The sequence below is a fragment of the Cyclopterus lumpus genome, chromosome 18 (assembly GCF_009769545.1).
Source record: "Cyclopterus lumpus isolate fCycLum1 chromosome 18, fCycLum1.pri, whole genome shotgun sequence".
Lineage (NCBI taxonomy): Eukaryota > Metazoa > Chordata > Actinopteri > Perciformes > Cyclopteridae > Cyclopterus > Cyclopterus lumpus.
The window spans coordinates 16,594,004-16,609,950 of NC_046983.1; the positions used below are offsets into that span (position 1 = coordinate 16,594,004).

Here is a 15,947-nt window from a genome sequence, read left to right on the forward strand (position 1 = left end):
GCTCGTTCACTTCGCTTGGCTTCTGCCAATCGGCTCGTAGCTCCGTCACTGCAAGCTAAACACTCAACAAAGTCACGACTGTTTACTGTGCTGGCTCCTCAATGGTGGAATGAGCTCCCCATTGACATCAGGACAGCAGAAAGTCTCTACACCTTCCGTCGCAAACTAAAATCACATATTTTTACATAAGGTAGCGCCGTAGTAGCACTTAAATGGCTCTTACTCATAGCACTTTGTAGTTTAAATTTATTGAAGAAATTGTACTTACTCTTTTCTTGTTGTTCTGAGTTTTTACTCATGGTTGAATGCACATATTGTAAGTCACTTTGGATAAAAGTATCAGCTAAATGACATGTAATGTAATGTGACCATAGGTGCCATACGACCATCAGCTCCCTCTTCACCAAGGTGATCCGGTGCATTGCCTGTTTTACTGCTGCAGCCCACCGATCCGCCTGTCGATCACCCGCTTCATCTTACCCTCACTCGTGAACAAGACCCCGAGACACTTGAACTCCTTCGCTTGGGGGAAGGCACTCTGTCACCACCTGGAGGGAGCAATCCACCGGTTTCCGGCAGAGCACCATGGCCTCAGATTTGGAGGTGCTGACTCATCCCGCTTCACACACCAAAACAAGAACAAGCGCGGTATGAAGCCGCTCCAATTTCTCTCACACAAGTCTTTAAAGTTTCATGAGCTGGTTGATGAGCTCCTTTAACTTTAGTTTTTTTTTGCAGTGCATTCCAAGCAGCAGGTGCAGCGAACTTAGAACAGTGCTTACCAAATTCAGAGTGAACTTTGGGCATAATTAATAAATAAAACTAATTGGAACATAAGCAATAATTGCTCTGGGATTTAAAGATGTAGTTACATAAGTAGTGAGGGAGCAGACCCAAGATACTGTGGTGGAAGATGTCTATGTTTGATCAGGAGGAGAGTTGTTCAAATATTCAATTGCAACAAACAGAGTCTTCCAAGGAATCAAAGTTGTCTTTCCGTTTATTCAAGCTTGCAAGCTGGGAAAAGGGTTCAACAGCCACGTATCTCAGTGAGCTGCCGAAATCTCTTCGTCAATACATTGTGTTACACTGGGATTTATACAAGCATATGCCCCCTCCTCCATGGCCCCCAAATGACGACAGGGGGAAAAATATGTACAGGTCCTAGATAAGGAATTGAGAAGGACAAAGAGGAGAGTGTTTTGGTTTCAACAAGACATAGAACAAAGTAGGTCAGGTTTCAGTCATCTGTCCTCCTCCACATCCTCCCTGTTGCTCTGCCTTTGAACCAGTCCATCAAATACACATATTTTATCATCACAATAGCTTTATAAATAAAAATATGCCAATGTATAAGGCGGCGTGCTGCCAGAGATGGCCACTCAACTCGAGCATATAAGATGCAGCGGTGAGTGAGGGCTTTACCACCAGTGACAAACCTTAAGGCACCATGATACACCGTGTCTAGAGAACGCAGACAGTTTGCTGGTGCATTTATATATAAGAGATCACTGTAATCAAGTACAGGGAGGAAAGTGGTAGCAATCAACTTTTTTCTGGTAAAAAAAGAAAAACAAGATTTGTGACGGAAAAAGAATCCCAGTTTCACTCTTAATTTTTTACCAGATTTTCTACTTGTGGTTTAAGAGAAAGTCGATCATCAATTAAAATGCCAAGATACTTGTAACAGTTCACAAGTTCAATTTCATGCCCTTGCAATGACAAAATGCTGGGTGGAGACACAGGCACTTTCCTGCCATTGGAAAATATTTGGTTTTGGCGGCATTCAAGTCAAGTCTTAGTTCAATGAGCTGATTTTCTACAAGGTTAAAAGCAATGTGTAAATTGCCAAGGGCCTCGGCAAGAGTGGTGCCACAACAGTATATAACTGTCATCAGCATAAAAATGAAATTTGGCATTTGGGACGTTACTGCCCAATGTATTTACATAAATAACAAACAGAATCGGGCCCAGAACTGAGCCCTGTGGCACACCAGTAGAGACATTTAGCAGTGTGGATGAGCTGCCTTCAAAATAAACACATTGTTTTCTATTAGACAGATGATTATTAAACCAGCCTGCTCAGATAAACCTATATCAAGCAGGCGTTGCTTCAGAATGGAATGATCCACTGTGTCAAAGGCCTTAGAAAGGTCAACAAAGAGAGCTGTGCACACTTTCTTTTGATCCAGCCAGTCTATTATATCATTTGTGAGTTTGAGTGAGGCTGTAGTTGTGCTGTGTTGTTTCCTAAAGCCGGATTGATATGGGGAGAGAATGTTGTAAGTATGAAGAAAACTAGATCATTTACTAGACCTTCAAGGACCTTTGACAGGATGGACAACGGTCGATAATTATTCAAGCAAGTAGGGTCCCCCCCTTTCAGAAGGGGAAGGACGTAAGCGACTTTCCAAATTCAGGAATACAATTCGTGGTGATAGTGAGGTTAAAAAGATATTGGAGCGGTTTGGCAATAAAATCGGCTGCTAACTTTAAGAAATATGGTTCTGGTGATCTGGGCCTGCAGATTTACTAATATCAAGAGAGCAAAGAGCTCTACGGACCTCTTCCACTGAAAACAACCTAAAAACAAAGGAAGGTTGACCAGCAAAGTTATGGCCTAGAGACATGTTTCCAACATCTGGGGCAGAAGACCCCAATATTATATTAATAATTCAGTAGGTTTACAGACATACTTTTGTGGAGGACTTATCTCTCAGCCTCTTTTGAGAAATTAGCTGTGCAAAAACACTTGGAAATAATGGTAATTGACCGTGACTTGTGCTAGTCTTCCGGCCACTCGAAGCACTTTAACACTACATGACATCATTCACCTATTCACACCCATTCATAGACTGATGGGAGGAGCTACCTGCATATCAGGACTAATTAACATTCACACACTGTAGGCACAGCTACAGGAGCAATATTGCCCAAGGACACATTGACATGGTCTAGCAGAGCCAGGAATCGAACTGCCGTTCCTAGGACGATCCTACTAACCACTGAGCTACAGTTGCCCCAAATTCCCAAATAGAAAGCTAAGCTAGTCTCTTTTGTGTATATGGCTCCCATACTAATGTCGCTGACTAGCAGAGTTGACCTGTGGGGATTCAGCAATTTATGTAGGTTCTTTCCTCTTGAAATGAAACTAAAAACATGCAAAATGACCATTCAATACAGTTAGAAATGCAAAAGCATGTGTTTTGGGGCTTAAAACTACACTGGCTAAACAGCAAAGCCACAAAAGAACCAGCCATTTCCCTGTTTTCTCATTACATTACATGTCATTTATCCAGTGGCGGGCCGTGCATTTCGGACCCAGGCCTTCTGTGCCGTCTCGACTAGAGCTGAACACCCTAATCACCTCATTATGATGCCACAGTTACAGGTTATTATTTGTTTTGTGTAAACACCTCATATTTGACAAGTCAAATAAAATGTTACATGAAGCGCAACACCTACAAATACGCTAACTGCTGTGTGGAGATCCATAAATATGCGCATGACGGGATGCTGCATCATTAACGGACACATAGTCACATCAACGTAATTAACACAAGGACAAGAACAAATTCTTAAAAGAACCAGTCACATTTATTTATAATAAAACATGACGAAAGAAATTAACAAAACGGGGGGGGCGAAAACACTGTACACTGAAAATAACGAGGCATTCAAATATTAACATCAGAAGTAACGATATTAATTAACTATATAATAAAAACAACACCATAGACACATCAACGCTACTGCAGATGTATAAAAAAAAAAACAGTGGCAGTCTAATAAAAGGCATTCCCAGCAATACAGTTTGCAACTCTTCTCCGATGCTGTCATTCAGGAAGATCGTTCGTAGTTGGCGAACTGAAAGTGACGCATACATGTTTTTTCTTGCTGGGTCAAGGCTGTTAGCTGTGGGGTTGGGCGGCCATATGCTACGATTTCGTGCTTTTCCTCAAACGTCCTCCTTGAGAATGGCGTTGGAAGTAAATCTGCCACCATAGTACTCTTCCTTCAGCCATAGATGAAATAACTAAAATACTATAAATTCAATTACTTCTCGAAAAAAACGTTTCAATAACATGAACCGTGCTATAGTTTCCTGTTAGACGACGAGTCACTGTAGCCGATTGACCAATCACAGCGCATGTTAATGGTAACGTGGGTTGTGCGACCAATCACACGTCCAGGCATCTAGAAGGCTCTCTCAACCATTTTAAACGGGCTTTCTTCCATAGGGAAGACGAGCCCGTTTAAAATGCTTGGAAGAAAAGGCCTGTTTAAAATACTAGAGAGTGCCTTCTAGAAGCCTGGACGTGTGATTGCTCTTAAATCCTATCCCATATCTTCAAACACCAATAATAACAACTCCAACATTAGCGACTTCGTGAGATACTTTGCTCGTTGTGAGCTTGTGGCAACAGGCCTCCTTCAATTCAATGACAGACCTCAGAACTACAGAGCCTGGAAACGGTCTTTTCAGAACTCAACCAGAGGTTTGGACCTGACACCAAACAAGGAAATGGATCTCCTGGTTAAGTGGCTTGGCAAAGAGTCAGCAGAACACGTCAAGCACATAAGAGCAATACACATCAATCATCCAGCAGCAGGCTTGGCTATGATATGGGACAGACTTGAACAATCTTATGACTCCGCAGAAGTAATAGAAGATGCTCTATTCAAACGTATCGACACCTTTTCAAAGATAACAAATCGAGATTATTCTAAACTAACAAAGTTGAGTGATCTTTTAATGGAACTAGAGTCAGCCAAAGCTGAAGGAGACCAATCCGGCCTCTCTTCCCTCGATACAAAGAGAGGCGTCAACCCAATTGTACAGAAGCTCCCCTTCGGTCTGCAGGAAAAGTGGGCGTCAGTTGGGTCATCCTACAAGCGGCAACATCACGTTTCATATCCCCCCTTTGCATGCTTCGTAAACTTTGTTAGCCAAGAAGCTAGTGTCAAAAATGACCCAAGTTTCAACTGTGTCTCACTCAGACATGTCTCCCAGGACAGAAAAAACAGCTTGGAAGCCAAACAGACAGCGAGAAGTCTCTGTTCACAAAACAGAGATATTTCCAAAAGCCATCTCTGATCCTAGGGAGCCCTCAACGAAATTCAATGACTGTGACAAACTGTGTCCAATCCATAAAAAACCTCACCCTATACGCAAATGCCGTGCATTCAGAGAATGCCCATCAAAGACCGTAAGACATTCTTAAAAGAGAATAACGTCTGTTTCAAATGCTGTGCTTCATCATCACACATTGCAAGGAACTGCACATTTAATGTTCGATGTTATGTAAAAGTGAAAAACACCACACAGCGCTTTACCCTGGACCTGCTCCTTGGGTTGAAGGTACGGACTCGGCTCCAGAGCATGGCGGGGAGGAGGATAGCTCTCCACAACCCCATGTCACCACCAAATGTACAGATGTCTGTGGTGGGGACGTGACAGACCAATCCTGCTCTAAAACATCCCTCGGCCACGCTCACAAAGCAGTGAAGATGTACGTGATTCTGGAAGAACTGAGCAACAGGTCACTAGTTCGTTCACAGTTCTTCGAGGTCTTCAATGACCAAAGTCCAAGTGCTCCTTATTCACTGAAAACATGTGCAGGAGTAAAGAAAGCGACAGGAAGAAGGGCCAGTTGCTACATCGTGGAATCTCTGGATAGGACCGTCAGCATCCCACTACCCAGCCTCATAGAATGTGATGACATCCCAAATAACAGAAATGAGATTCCAACTCCCAATGCAGCTTTTCATCACGCACACCTAAAGTCAGTCGCACACCTCATCCCAGATATCGACCCACAAGCCCCAATTATGATTCTCTTAGGTTGAGATATTATCAGAGTCCATAAGGTCCGCAAACAGGTCAATGGCCCACACAACCTACCTTATGCTTAGAAGTTGGATCTGGGATGGGACTTCGTGGGTAATGTATGTTTATGCCGCGTTCACAAACCATCGACAGTGAGCGCCTTCTACACGAACACCACAGAACGGGGACGCCCTACTCTCTTTGACCCGTGTCCTAACATGTTCTGTGTGAAGGAAAAATACAGTGACACCCAAGCCACAAACCACCTCCAAACACATCCTGAGGAGATATCAAACTGTGATGTTGACAGCCTAGGACATTCAAGCAGACCAAAGACGACAACAACATGGCTCCGTCTATCCAGGACATCTCCTTCATGAAAATAATGAAAGAAGGACTAACAAAAGATGCAAACAACAGTTGGGTAGATCCATTACCCTTTAAATGCCCACGTCAACAGCTCCCCAATGTCTATTGTTTTTCAGTAAGGGAAGACGATAGGAACTTCCTACGTTTTTCTATGGTTCCAGGATAACGACCCCTCCAAAGACATTGTGGAGTATCGGATGACGGTCCACGTCTTTGGAAATAGTCCTTCACCCGCAGTAGCGATTCATGGACTGCACCAGTCTGTTCAGGTTCAGTGAGATTCGCATCGACCCTGACGTCCAACGTTTTGTGATGCAGCAAACAACAAGGAGGTCCTGGAGGCCTTTCCGGCCGAAGATCGTGCAAAAGACCTTAAAGACCTGGACCTCAGTGCAGATACGCTGCCAATGCATCATAGTCTTGGAACCAATTGGGACCTCCAGACTGACTGCTTCCACTTCAGCGTCTCCGCCGAGATAAAACCCTACACTCGACGGGGTGTCTTGTCCACAATCAACAGCCTCTAGGGTTTGTAACGCCAGTCACAATACAAGGCAAGGCTATTCTGAGAGAACTCACAACTGAGAAAGATGACTGGGACTCACCTGTTCCCCGAGAAATGGAAGAAGCATGGACATTTTGGAGAGCATCTTTGAAAGAACTGTCACAGCTTTCTATTCCCAGAGCCTACACTACAACTTCACCCCCAGCAACTGTCAGAAGGGAATTGTGAGTCTTTTCTGACGCATCCACGAAAGCTATCGCCGCTGTGGCATATCTAAAAGTAACTGACTCTGCTGGAAATAACCATGTGGGATTTGTAATGGGCAAAGCCAAGCTGACCCCGTCCTGAGCAAACAATTCTGAGACTGGAACTTTGCGCAGCAGTGCTTGGAGTGGAGTTAGCAGACTTAATCTCGGCAGAATTAGATGTTCAGCCCGATGCTACAACCTTCCATTTAGACAGCAAGGTAGTCCTTGGCTACATTTCTAATGAAAGCAGGCACTTTTATGTATATGTAAGTAACCGGGTATTACGTATCCAAAGGTCCTCTCACCCAGATCAATGGAACAGAACAGAACCCTGCGGACCACGCTACACGTTCTGTCGCTGCAGGCCGTTTGAACGACACAAACTGGCTGAGTGGACCCAAATATCTGTACACACCGGAGACAAGCGCCTCAGAGAGCACCTACGAGCTTGTAGACCCGGGTTCAGACCCAGACATTCGCCATCTGGTGTCCACTTTGAGTACTTCAACAACATCCAAGCAGCTTGGTTCTCAACGATTCTCAAAGTTCTCATCTTGGAAGTCTCTAACACGGGCCATTATTCGCCTCATACACATAGCCCGTCTTTTCATGCTTTGTCATGTTGTGAAACATGATACAATGTTCCGCGCATGTTTCTGCAACATGTCTGTCTTCTGTTTTCATGACAGCCAAAGCATGTGAATGCAGCTCCCAGTTCATTATTATTGTAACGTTTCGGTACGTTTCACTCGCAGTGCGGAGACGGATTGACGTCCTTCAGGAATACTTTATTGATTCAACAACAACATTGACGAGGCACTCTTACGCTAACGCACGGTGTGCGCTCGGTTTCATCAACTGGTCTAACTAGCTTAACTCACTCCCGTCCCCAGAACAGGTCAAACCCGCCTCCCCTCTGCTCCACCAATCACAGGCACGCAGCTCGACCAGCATGCACACTGGCTCCCCATGATTGGCTAGAGAGAGGGGGTTGACGACCGCCCCCTCCAAATCCAAAGTAGTGTGCCGAAGTTTCGCTTCATTGGTTGTTTGGGTAGCTATTGGTTGTCATCAATGCTGTGTAATGCCTTTAAGACGTACTTCATGCTCGTTGTCCTGTGGTGATGAGATAACTCCAGTTTAAGTGGTTACAAATACATAACGTAAACATGTACACGAAGGTACAGGCACTTATACCTTCCATGTATTTATTAATGACTTAGTTTTTTGTCTGTATACTTTGAACTTGTGTGTGAAGTTCTCAAGTCTTTCTGCATTTCCTCCTGCCCCCCACCTGTAATACCACTGTTCCCCACTAAAGGGGCACGCCCCACAGTTTGAGAACCACTGAGTTATACTAACATTGAATAAACCAAACTAACTGGCCTCATTCCATGCAGATATTTGATGTGTCAAAGCAGGAAAAGCAAAGGTGAAAGACTAACCAGTTTCACAAACTGTGCCGGTAAGCCATGTCGGTGTGCTAGAATGCACAATACCAGGCACCTGAAACTAGCTCAGCAGAATGGAATGCTACCAGCGAGATTAAAAAAGAGTTTGGAAACCTTTGCTTCAGTTCGATTAAGTTGTTTTAAGTTTGGTAGCAGGAAATCGACTAAACCCGCTAAATTACCACATTGATGGTGTTGCCCCACAGGTACATTCAGAGAAACCACAGTGAGACATTTGCAATACAATGAAGAATCTCTCAACGGTTCATACAGTAGAAGACAAACACTTTGCTGTTTTGCTATTTAAATCAATGCCCCATTGTCTAACAGCTACTTCAATCAGGAGAGACCAGTCAGATGAAGAAAGGATACTGTTTATTAACAGAAGATATGAAATGATGAAGTCTCAGAGTCTTTGGCGCTTGGACTCTACGGGGAGATTTGTAATTGAGGGCCGACTGCCCTGATCAGCAACGAGATAGACCCCCCCCCCCGTGGAGTCCAAACCTGGTGGTGCTGATAGAATGATGAGTTGATGAAGCTGATGGATCCGTGAAGACTGGGCGGAGATGGGGAGGTGGAGGGGTGCGTAACAACAACATGAATGAACTGAAGGTAGAGAGACATCCATCCATTTTCAATACCGCTTATCCTCATTAGGGTCGCGGAGGCGCTGGAGCCTATCCCAGCTGACATAGGGCGAAGGCAGGGGACACCCTGGACAGGCCGCCAGTCCATCGAGGGCACATACAACCATTCACTCCTATGGGCAATTTAGAGATCAATTAACCTGCAGCATGTCTTTGGACTGTGGGAGGAAGCCGGAGAGCCCAGAGAGAACCCACGCTGCCACGGGGAGAACATGCAAACTCCACACAGAAGGACCGCTCCGACCGGGAATTGAACCCGCGGCCCTCTTGCTGTGAGGCGACAGTGCTAGCCACTACACCACCGTAGAGAGACAGTCATATTTAAATGAGACAGCAGCAAAATGATTGGCTAACCATGTCATTGTTTCCTTGTGCTTATTGGATAGAGACTAGCTGATTTAAACAGCTGGTGTCATGATTGACAGCGCTGAACAATGACAGCAAGTAAACAATGAGTGAGCATGTGAGAAATGATTAGCAGACATATGAGGAATACATTGCAGGCTTGCAAGAGTATGGTCTTCCTACTGAACTTACGCTGTAGCTTCACTGAACTGAACTACAGTCAAGTAGAGTTGAGGTCCCAGAATAGCTGGCCTCAGTAAAAGGCATAAAGACTGGACTAAAAAGATCAGAGTTTATATAATAAAATGTGTCTAACCTTAAAGTTGTGTTAGGGGTTAGCGGCAGCTCCTATGTGTTTTTGTTGTTGTTTCTTTAACATTTTGTTAAGTGACAGCCAGGCCATGGACCATAACTTTTGTTTAAATTTCCTAGTGGTGTTTCTGTTACTTTTTTCCCTCCTTGTAATGAAGAGCCAAACACAGTGGATTGCGGGTATTGTTTACTCTTGTGCTGAGTGAACTGCTGCTGCTGCCGGGTGCAAGGCCTGAAATCCACGGAGGAACTGCAAGGAAGACACACATGGTGATTGCACCATGTGTGTCTTCCTTGCAGTTCCTGTGTGAGCCTGAACATTGAACTTCTACATATATGTATGTATGTATGTGTGTGTATATACATATACATATATATATATATATGTATGTATGTATGTATGTGTATATACATATATATGTATGTATATATCTGTATATATATATATATATATATATATATATATATATATATGTGTCTGGTCTGATTGTCTGCCTCGCTCCCGATTGTTTCCACCTGTGCCCTCACCCTGTGTATATATTGTCTGCGGCTCCCTTTGTCCTGTGCCAGTTCGTCTTGTCTTTTGTGCAAAAGAACCAGCCATTCCCATGAAATTCACGAGTCACCAGGTTATGATATTTTGTTACTTTGTTTATGATATTTTGTTACTTTGTTCATGTAGATTTTCTGTTTGCTTCTTCCAGTTAATTAATTAAATGTTTTGTTGTTACTTTGCCTTGAGTCGTGCGTATGGGTTCTAGTCTTTGTTCGGTCTTGACACTGATGATTTGATGTGCACAAATATTTGTCCATAGACTGCTGACTGAGTGACAAATATGTTGCAAAATTACCCTTTGACTATTTGTCCTTTGACCTCTGTTTTGTTCTCTTCCTTCTCCTTTGTCTGTCTCTCTCCCAGGTACTGTTGGTAGGTTCATCCATAAATGAAAGGGATCAGATGCTGTTTATCAGCATAGACGAAGGTTCCGCCTTCCAGCGACAGTCCATCTCCTTTACCCCGGACACGCTCATCTTCCACCCTAAGGAAGAAGACAAGCTCCTGGCCTACTGTAAAGATGGCAGGGTGGGTATTGCAGCTACGCAGAAACATGTGCAGCAATGCATTAAATCTTTTTTCACATGCACCAGCGGAACAGGAACCAAAGTTACTCAAAGAGAAATGTTGATTTGCTATACAATAACGGGTAAATCTTACGCATTGCAAATAAATTGAACAGGGGCCATAGTGTCAAATATAGACACTATATCATTTTATAGTGACAACATTTTGTAATCTCACTTGGCTTTTTATAGAAAGTTATTTGACATGTTTTATACTGAAAAAGTCAATATTCCAGATGCTCTCTTAACCTTCCTCCTGTGTTAGCTTTCTGTTACCATCTCTTATGTTAACGGGGCCTCTGGGCCTTCATATACTCCTCGATTTCAATTAAAACAATTGTAAAATGAACCTCAAGAGAATCATATAAATAAATAAATAAATAAAAGGTTGATGTGTTACCTGACTATTACAGAGGGGTATTAGAACACATCTCTTAAATACATTTGTTGTATTTATCTTTTCGTTTTAATATTATTAACTATAGTAACATCTATGGTTTCGACCCATATATATTTAATTCAAGAATTTTTCAGCAATAGAACTTTAATACAAACACAAAATGAAAAGCAGAACAAGTCATAACACAAAATATAGATTTGCAAGGTCAAACAACCAATCAAGTAAATCAAACCAATAGAAATCAATTACTAGTTCCAAAACTAATGGCGCTGATGCCGTGGATGGAGTGCTAGGTGAGCTCTGTAGCTGTCTGACCAAGGCCCCCCATTCCCTTCGTTCAATGTGTGGCTTGACAAGGGAATTTCCCAGCTCCTCAAGAAACATTCTCTGCTTGCTTTTTTTGGTTGAGTTCCATCCTTGGTGGATGTGGGTCCACATCACAAATGCATTACATTCAGACACATCAAGGAAGTTGTAAAACACAACCATTGTCCATCTCCTGGTCATTCGCTGGCAAGTGTAGATGGCAGTCAGCTTGTCCAGGGTGTCCACTCCTCCTTTGTTTTCGTTATAGTCAAGGATAATTGTGGGCCTTTTGTCACTTTCTAATGACACAGCTGCATATTTGTGAAGAATAGACATTTAAACAATGAGACAACAGTGGTGGTGTCTGTGCATATGCCCACCATGGTAAGTTTCCTCCTGAGAAGTTCTTGTCCAAGGTCATAGATGGTAAATAAATTGTCACAAGTGATATTGTGACCTTGCAGTCCAGTAGTCATATCGAGGACCACACGTTTTCCTCGTTTTTTCTCAGGGATGCCACTCGCAGCTTTGCCTGTGTAAATCTGTACAGGCTGCCCAGATGTGTATGTCGTACTTCCCTGGCTTACTGGGTATGTATTGCCGGAAGAGGCATTTTCCTCGGAAAGGGACGTTCCTCCACTGCCACCTCTGGCCCTGGGTTGAACATCAGTGGAAGGAGCTGCACCCGTCTCAGACATCCCTGATGGGGGCAAGCTTGTCAGATCTTGCTCTGGTATCTCTGTTGTCAAATCTGAGGACTCTTGATATCTTTTGAAAGGTATGAAGTGAAAATATTTCTGCCTATCGATGCGTCCCAGAGACTATCAGTGGCCTCATTGCAGGATCTTTACACTCCTACAATAAGAAGCACACTAATATAATCATCCAGGTATTCCTCATGAATGTCTTTCCACATGTCGCCATGGACTTTTTGTCCTTCAAGGTTTGTCATAGCAATGATGACTTTTTTTTTTTTTTTTTTAGTGACGATCGCATAAATAGCTCAACACATGTCTTGATGTCACTGACTCTTGTCACAGCAAACCTTGTGATTCCAGGGGTCATTTTGATGACATTTGCAGAAGCTGCCCTGCCATGTACATTTTGAGGTACTGAGCTCCAACAGATCTTACCATTTCTGGACTTGAACCTTTCAACGGGAGCAGCATCACCACCGGTGTCCGTATCGCTATGCTGCTCTATGTCCTCTCCCTCATTTTCACCAGAAATATGATCCAGAACTTGTCTCACTGAAAATCAGTATAGAGTCACCAGCTCTATACAGAATTGACCTCGCATGTCTGGGGACATGCCAGTCTGTTTTGTTTTTGTGGAGGTTTACTGGATAAAATGACAAAATGAGAATCTCCTGAAGCTCACATTTGGGAGAGGAGCTGCTGTCAGGGTGTTGGCTGACAGTGCACTTGTGATTTCAGTGTTGGCTCTAATTATTGCTTTATAATCTCATTTATATAACTGACCCTAACAACACAAAGGTCACAATTTCAACCAGAGAATGTTTTATTTTCTTCTAATTTCAGTCAGTAAAGCAATACAGTAAATCATACAGTAGCAGATTAGAAAATGAATCATAAAGTCAAATAAAAACTAGAAAATTCCCCCCCCCGGGAAATTTAGATGGTGTGGCTTTCGCCGAGAGGCGGGCGTCGCGAAGAAAGACATCGCCGAAACGGCGTCGTCGTCGGAGAGGAAAGACCGAGCCGAACGCGCCGATATATCGGATATCTTTGTGGAGTAAATATAACATGAGTTACTGTGAAGCTCTTTCTCCACTGATCGCTGTATAAAAGAGAGTTCTACCAAACAATTTAAAACATTGTAAAGAAAAACACGATCGAATCACCAAAATAGTTTTATCATTAGAGAGGAAAGACTGAGCCGAACGCACCGATATATTGGATATCTCGGTGGAGTAAATATAACTTGAGTTACTATGAAGCTCTTTCAGAGCTGATGTCTTTGTGTGTACGGACGCGCGCATACACGCACGCACGATGTCACACCGAATAATAATACGTAATAATAATAAGCCCGCCGGATTACATACGTTGTGGCTCTTGCTCTGCAAAGCCACACCGAATAATAATGTGAGGAGAAGAATTTTTAAATGTGATTCTTGATTTTACAGGGAGCCAGTGCAGAGCAGCTAATACAGGAGTAATGTGATCTCTTTTCTTAGTTTTTGTGAGTACACGAGCTGCAGCATTCTGGATCAACTGTAGGGATTTAAGAGACTTAGAGCAGCCTGATAATAAGGAGTTGCAGTAATCTAGTCTGGAAGTAACAAACGCGTGAACCAGCTTTTCTGCATCTTTTTGAGACAAGATGTGCCTGATTTTTTAAATGTTACGTAGATGAAAAAATGCAATCCTTGAGATTTGCTTGACGTGGGAGTTAAAGGACAAGTCTCGGTCAAAGATAACGGCGAGTTTCTTTACAGTGGTGTTGGATGCCAGGGCAATGCCATCTACAGAAACCACATCACCAGATAATTGATCTCTGAGGTGTTCAGGGCCCAGTAAAATAACTTCAGTTTTGTCTGAGTTTAACATCAGGAAGTTGCAGGTCATCCATGTTTTTATGTCTTTAAGACATTCTTGAATTTTAGCGAGCTGGTTGGTCTCCTCTGGTTTGATCGATAGATATAATTGAGTATCGTCTGCATAGCAATGAAAGTTTATGCAGTGTTTCCTGATAATATTGCCCAAAGGAAGCATATATAAGGTAAATAAAATTGGTCCAAGCACAGAACGTTGGAGGTCATTGAGGCTTCATCGTTTATGAATACAAATTGAGATCGATCTGATAAATAGGATTTAAACCAACTTAGTGCGGTACCTGAAATGCCAATCGACTGATCCAGTCTCTGTAATAGGATGTCATGATCAATGGTGTAGAACGCAGCACTAAGGTCTAATAATACCAGTACGGAGATGAGTCCTTTATCTGATGCAATTAGGAGGTCATTTGTAATTTTCACCAGTGCTGTCTCTGTGCTGTGGTGTTTTCTAAATCCTGACTGAAACTCCTCAAATAAACTATTCTGATGTAGAAAGTCACACAACTGATTTGCGACTACTTTCTCAAGGATCTTAGAGAGGAAGGAAAGGTTAGAGATCGGTCTGTAGTTAGCCAACACCTCTGGATTAAGAGTGGGCTTCTTCAGGAGAGGTTTAATTACAGCTACTTTGAAGGAATGTGGTACATGGCCTGTTAGCAAAGACACATTAACAATATCCAGCAGAGAGGTGCCAATTAAAGGCAACATGTCTTTAAGCAGCCTTGTTGGGATGGGGTCCAAGAGACAGGTAGACGGTTTAGAAGTAGAAACCGTTGAGGTTGGTCTAGGTTAATGGGAGAAAAGCTATCCAAATATACACCAGGGTATACAGCCGTTTCTTCAGTGGGGCTATCGAGTCTAGTGTCATTCTCAGTGAGCCTATAGCACTATCGACAAGATGATCAATCTGGGACGGACTAAAGTTGGCACAGGAGTCCTCCGTCACATTGAGACGTGCTATTGAATCAAATGCAGAAGGAATCGCTTCTTTAAATTTAGCTACAGCACTGTGAGTTAGACATCTGGTGTAGAAACTTTTGACTAACGGTGTACACTCCGGGAGTATAAACTCAAAACTTGAGGTAATGGTCTGACAGAAGAGGGTTCTGTGGGAAGACCTGTTCATCTATAATATCCTTCATGTAATGCTCATATCTTTTTGCAATAATTGAGGTATATAATTTATAGTCTATATTAAGTATTGATATGGGTCTGTAACCAGAACAGGTATCACTGTTCTTTCCCTTGGGAATCACTGTTAGTACAGTCTCTTTCCAAGATGGTGGGAATTCCCCATGGGCAAGTGTATAGTTAAATGAGGGCTCAAGTATTGGTAGGAGTAGTTCACTAAACGTGTTGTACCACTTCGCTGGTAAACCATCAGTGCCTGGGGATTTATTGGTTTTCAATCTACCCATAGCTTTCTCTATTTCTAATTTTGTAATGGGTAATCGAGAGGTCATTCTGGTCTTTCCCAATTACTGGTAGGTCCAGTGTCTCTAAAAAAGATCTAATTTGTTCCTTTTCAGCAGATGGAGGTTGGCTATACAGATTTAAATAATAGTTCCTGAAAATATTTTCAATCTCCTTGGGTTCATAGGCTATTTGATTTGTAGCTGTATCCCTTGTCTTATGGATTGTCCTTTCAGCCAGTTGTTTTTGCAGTCTTTTTGCCAGTAGTTTATTTGCTTTTTGTCCCACCTCATAGTAGGATTGTCGAAGAAATCTAGTTTTTTTTTTTTTTCTATCTCTGTATTTAGTAGTTTATCTATGTTGTCTCTAATTTCTTTAATTTTTTTAGGTATTAATTGTTTTTGTGACATGATTA

The 15,947-nt window shown here is 42.7% G+C and overlaps 1 protein-coding gene across 1 annotated transcript in view; it reads left to right on the plus strand.

The window, feature by feature from the left end:
* The window catches only part of sorcs2 (sortilin-related VPS10 domain containing receptor 2), a 226,304-nt gene that overhangs the window by 163,271 nt on the left and 47,086 nt on the right, over positions 1–15,947 (plus strand). The window contains exon 4 of the mRNA XM_034557809.1: positions 10,630–10,794. Coding sequence (XP_034413700.1) covers positions 10,630–10,794 — 165 coding nt within the window. The remainder of the gene's footprint in view (positions 1–10,629; positions 10,795–15,947) is intronic.